This window comes from Piliocolobus tephrosceles, chromosome 6, assembly GCF_002776525.5.
Source record: "Piliocolobus tephrosceles isolate RC106 chromosome 6, ASM277652v3, whole genome shotgun sequence".
Taxonomy (NCBI): Eukaryota; Metazoa; Chordata; class Mammalia; order Primates; family Cercopithecidae; genus Piliocolobus; species Piliocolobus tephrosceles.
Window position 1 is genome coordinate 48,325,225 of NC_045439.1, and position 5,972 is coordinate 48,331,196.

At 40.9% G+C, this 5,972-nt stretch overlaps 1 protein-coding gene across 1 annotated transcript; it reads right to left on the reverse strand.

Moving 5' to 3' along the window:
* Positions 1 to 4,752: 4,752 nt before the first annotated feature.
* LOC111555443 (60S ribosomal protein L10) lies at positions 4,753 to 5,511 on the reverse strand. Its single transcript, XM_023231530.2, has one exon. It carries the CDS (start codon positions 5,459 to 5,461, stop codon positions 4,817 to 4,819), a length of 645 nt encoding a protein of 214 aa, XP_023087298.1. The 5' UTR covers positions 5,462 to 5,511; the 3' UTR covers positions 4,753 to 4,816.
* Positions 5,512 to 5,972: the final 461 nt, after the last annotated feature.

Here is a 5,972-nt window from a genome sequence, read left to right on the forward strand (position 1 = left end):
GTTAGGGGGCTTTGATCTTTATCATAGATTGGAATTCCATGTAAACTTTTCCTAGGGGCAAGGGGCAGTTTGCTGCTTAAACGTGTACTCAAAAACAGCTTGTAGAGTGCTAACAAATCAACAACAACAACAACAAAAACCTATTTGGTTAAAGTAAGTCATCATAAAATGAATTCTCAAAATGGGAGTTACACTTCTTTTTAGAAATTATTTTAGATTTGGGGGGTAGATGTGCAGGTTTGTTACATGGACATATTGTATGATGTTGTGGTTTGGGCTTCTATTGATCAACTATTTCCCCCTTACTTCTCTCCTCCCCCTAGTAGTCCCCAGTGTCTATTGTTGTCATCTTTATGTCCATTTGTCCCAATGTTTAGCCCCCACTCATAAGTGAGAACATATGGTATTTGTTTTTGTTTGTGTTAATTAACTTAGTATAATGGCCTGCAGCTGCATCTACATTGCTATAAAGGACATTAAATCATTCTTTTTTTAAATGGCTATACAGTATTCCATATTCCATGCTGTACATGTAGCATATTTTCTTTATCTAATCTACCAATCCAGCACTGATTCCATATCTTTGCTATTGTGAATAGTGCTGTGATAAATGTGTGAGTGCATGTGCCCTTTTGGTAGAATGATTTATCTTCCTTTAGGTATACACCCAGTAATGAAATTTCTGGGTCGATTGGTAGTTCTGTTTTTAGTTGAGAAATCTCCAAACTGCTTTCCACACTGGCTGAACTTATTTATATTCCCACCAGCAGTGTATAAGCATTCCCTTTTCTCTGCAGCCTTGCCAGCGTCTGTTGTTTTTTGGCTTTTTAATCATAGCCATTTGGACTGGTATGAGAGGGTATCTTATTGTGGTTTTGATTTGCCTCTCTCTGATAGTGGTGATGTTCAGCATTTTAAAAATGTTTTTTGGCTGCTTGTATGTGTTTTGAGAAGTGTCTATGTCCTTTGCCGACTTTTAAATGGGGTTTTGTTTTTTTCTTGTTGTTTTGTTTAAGTCACTTATAAATCCTGGATATTAGTTCTTTGTTGGATGCATAGTTTGTAAATATTTTTTTTCCAAAATGGAAGTTAATACTTCTTAAGACTCCCAAACATGAGCCAAAGTTGTCATGTTTAAAACTCAGGGGAACAAAGCTGGGTAGGCCTGAGTGAGGAAGGTGACAGTAATATTTGGGAAAGTAGTTCACAGGCGAGTGTGACATCATAAAAATATATATCTGAACCAAAAACGAAAACCACATGATTATCTCAATAGATGCAGAAAAGGCCTTTGACAAAATTCAATAGCCTGTCATGCTAAAAACTCTCAATAAATTTGGTATTGATGGAACATATCTCAAAATGATAAGAGCTACTTATGACAAACCCACAGCCAATATCATACTGAATGAGCAAAAACTGGAAGCATTCCCTTTGAAAACTGGCACAAGACAGGGATGTCCTCTCTCACCACTCCTATTCAACATAGTGTTGGAAGTGCTGGCCAGGGCAATCAGTCAGAAGAAAGAAAGAAAGGGTATTCAATTAGGAAAAGAGGAAGCCAAATTGTCCCTGTTTGCAGATGACATGATTGTCTATTTAGAAAAACCCATCGTCTCAGTCCAAAATCTCCTTAAGCTGATAAGTAACTTCAGCAAAGTCTCAGGATACAAAATCAATGTGCAAAAATCATAAGCATTCTTATATACCAATAACAGAGAGCCAAATCATGAGTGAACTCCCATTCACAATTGCTTCGAATAGAATAAAATACCTAGGAATCCAACTTACAAGGGATGTGAAGGAACTCTTCAAGGAGAACTATAAACCACTGTTCCACGAAATAAAAGAGGACACAAAGAAATGGAAGAACATTCCATGCTCATGGATAGGAAGAATCAATATCGTGAAAATGGTCATACTCCCCAAGGTAATTTATAGATTCAATGCCATCCCCATTAAGCTACCAATGACTTTCTTCACAGAATTGGAAGAAACTGCTTTAAAGTTCATATGGAACCAAAAAAGAGCCTGCATTGCCAAGACAATCCTAAGCAAAAAGAACAAAGCTGGAGGCGTCACGCTACCTGACTTCAAACTATACTACAAGGCTACAGTAACCAAAACAGCATGGTACTGGTACCAAAACAGAGATATAGACCAATGGAACAGAACAGAGCCCTCAGAAATAGTACCACACATCTACAACCATCTGATCTTTGACAAGCCTGACAAAAACAAGAAATGGGGAAAGGATTCCCTATTTAATAAATGGTGCTGGGAAAACTGACTAGCCAAAAGTAGAAAGCTGAAACTGGATTCCTTCCTTACTCCTTATATAAAAATTAATTCAAGGTGGGTTACAGACTTAAATATTAGACCTAAAACCATAAAAACCCTAGAAGAAAACCTAGGCAATACCATTCAGGACATAGGCATGGCAAAGACTTCATGTCTAAAACACCAAAAGCAATGGCAACAAAAACCAAAATTGACAAATGGGATCTAATTAAAGTAAAGAGCTTCTGCACAGCAAAAGAAACTACCATCAGAGTGAACAGGAAACCTACAGAATGGGAGAAAATTTTTGCAATCTACTTATCTGACAAAGGGCTAATATCCAGAACCTACAAAGAACTCAAACAAATTTACAAGAAAAAACCAAACAACCCCATCAAAAATGGGCAAAGGATATGAACAGACACTTCTCAAAAGAAGACATTCATACAGCCAACAGACACATGAAAAAATGCTCATCATCACTCGCCATCAGAGAAATGCAAATCAAAACCACAATGAGATACCATCTCACACCAGTTAGAATGGCGATCATTAAAAAGTCAGGAAATAACAGGTGCTGGAGAGGATGTAGAGAAATAGGAACACTTTCACACTGCTGGTGGGACTGTAAACTAGTTCAACTATTGTGGAAGACAGTGTGGAGATTCCTCAAGGATCTAGAACTAGAAATACCATTTGACCGAGCCATCCCATTACTGGGTATATACCCAAAAGATTATAAATCGTGCTGCTATAAAGACACATGCACATGTATGTTTATTGTGGCACTATTCACAATAGCAAAGACTTGGAACCATCACAAATGTCCATCAATGACACACTGGATTAAGAAAATGTGGCACACATACACCATGGAATACTATGCAGCCATAAAAAAGGATGAGTTCATGTCCTTTGTAGGGACATGGATGCAGCTGGAAACCATCATTCTGAGCAAACTATCGCAAGAACAGAAAACCAAACACTGCATGTTCTCACTCACAGGTGGGAACTGAACAATGAGAACACTTGGACACAGGAAGGGGAACATCACACACCAGGGCCTGTCGTGGGGTGGGGGGCTAGGGGAGGGATAGCATTAGGAGATATACCTAATATAAATGACAAGTTAATGGGTGCAGCACACCAACATGGCACATGTATACATATGTAATGAACCTGCACATTGTGCACATGTACCTTAGAACTTATTTACCAGATATATATAAAATACTTCATATATCTGGTATATATAAAGATATATATATATATATCTGGTCCCTGCCCCTGGTTCCGCACACAGAACTCTTTTATTTATTTATTTTGAGACAGGGTCTCACTCTGTTGCCTAGGCTGGAGTGTAGTGCTGCATAGTTCACTGCAAGCTCAAACTCCTGGGTTCAAGTGAACCTCCCTCCTTAGCCCTCCCAGTAGCTAGGCCTACAGGTGCGCCACCATGCTCCACTATTTACATTATTTATTATTATTATTTGTAGCAGTGAGGTCTCGCCATGTTGCTCAGGCTAGCCTTCTGCCTTGGCTTCCCAAAATGCTGGAATTATAGGCATGAGCCATTACACTGGGTCCATAGAAGTTGTAACTCTCTTGTAATTTCCTGGGCAGTAAGGGCTCCAGGTGCATCTTTTGTTCTGTATTTGGTCTCTGAGCTCAGTTCCTGACACAGAACTCCTAATCCCTTGGAATTTCCTGGGTGATGAGAGTATCTTCTGTTCTAACAAGGCAACTCTTGGTGGGCTCCTGGATGGGGACTGGTCATCAAAAGGCCAGACCATGATTAAAAGCGTGAAACTTTCAGCCCCACCCCCTAACTTCTGGGAAGGAGAGAGGGGTTGGATATTGAGTTAATAACAGATCATGCCTATGTGACGAAGCCTCCATAAAAATCTCCAAGTTACAGGGTTCAGAGAGCTTCTGGCTTATTGAACAGGGGAAAATGGCTTACAACCTCTGCACCCCTTCCACATACCTTACCTTATGTACCTTTTCATCTGGCTGTGTGTCTGCATTATTTGTAATACCCTTTATAATACACCAGTAAAAGCGTTTTCCTGAGTTCTGTGAACCATTCTAGCAAGTGATTGAGCATGACGATGGGGTAGTGGGAAGCACTGATTTGCGGCCAAGTCAGGCAGAAGTCGTGGGTAACCCAAGGACCCACCTCTTGTGATTGGTGTCTAAAGTGAGAGGCAGTCTTGTGAGACTAAACCTTTAACTTGTGGGATCTGAACTAACTCCACATAGTGTCATAATTAAACTGAATTACAGGACACCCACCTAGAGTATGAGAATGGGTTGGTGTAGGAAAAAACCCACACAGCTGGTGTCAGAAGTGAAGCATTGAGAGTGATGTGAGTGTAGAAGGGAAAACAGTTTGGTTTTCCGTATTATACGAGGAGAAACGTTGGCCCATCAGGTATTGGAAGTCTCCGTGGAAGTCTTTTTTTTTTTTTTTTTTGGACAGGAAGTAGAATTTATTGGTATTAAGTATTAAGTGGGGGCAGCATATTGGAAGCCCTCATGAGTGCAGGGCCCGCCATTTGTCCAGAGGACCACGATTGGGGATGTACTTGACCCCACAGCCATCTGGGATGAGCCGCTTTTCAGCCACCATGTCTTCAAATTCATCAGCATTGAACTTGGTGAAGCCCCACTTCTTTGAGATGTGGATCTTCTGGCGGCCAGGAAACTTGAACTTGGCCCTGGGCAGGGCCTCAATCACATGCTCCTTGTTCTGCAGCTTGGTGCGGATGGACATGATAACTTGGCCAATGTGAACCCTGGCCACAGTGCCCTGGGGCTTTCCAAAAGCACCTCGCATGCCTGTTTGGAGCCTGTCAGCCCCAGCACAGGACAACATCTTGTTGATGCGGATGACGTGGAAGGGGTGGAGCCGCACGCGAATATGGAAGCCATCCTTGCCACAACTTTTTACCATGTACTTATTGGCACAAATTCGGGCAGCCTCCAGGGCTTCAGAGGACAGCTGCTCATATTCATCTGACACCATGTGGCCAGAGAGTGGAAACTCATCCACTTTTGCCTTCTTCCGCCCCAGGTCAAAGATGCGAATCTTGGCATCAGGGACACCTCGGCAGAAGCGAGACTTTGGGTACGGCTTGTTCTTACAATACCGGTAACAACGGGCGGGGCGGCGGCCCATGGCGACACCAGGATCTTCAGTGGCGCGCCGAAGGGAAAGAGCTGAAGTCTTTGTTAAATCCCAGATCACATCTATACTGAGAACTGGCAATGAAGATCTTGCTTTAATGTCATCTTTAAAGAGGTCACTGCTTCTGGATGGTGTTTCACTTGAAATCATCTAAAGCATGATGTGGAACCAGATGTAGGTTTATACCAGAAACTAATTTATTTGACCTTTAGATTACAACTCAAGGATGAAGCTTTTGGGGAGAATTTGGTCTTAATGAAAGAAAATATCAATCTGTATGCTTTGTTCTCACATTAAAAGGAGTTAAGTTTAGGATTGAAAAAAGACACTTTAAAAATGGATTTCTACAAGGAATTGTTTTTAAATGGGTATAAAGTTTGTTATGCAAGATGAATACATTCTAGAGATCTGCTGTACAACATAGTAACTATTTAACCATTGAGTATGTGCACCTTAAAATATGTTAAGAAGTCAGGCATGGTGGTGTACATTTGTAGTCCTA

Excerpts from the sequence above, each read along its gene's own strand:
- LOC111555443 (XM_023231530.2), bottom strand. The coding sequence starts at position 5,461 with ATGGGCCGCCGCCCCGCCCGTTGTTACCGGTATTGTAAGAACAAGCCG.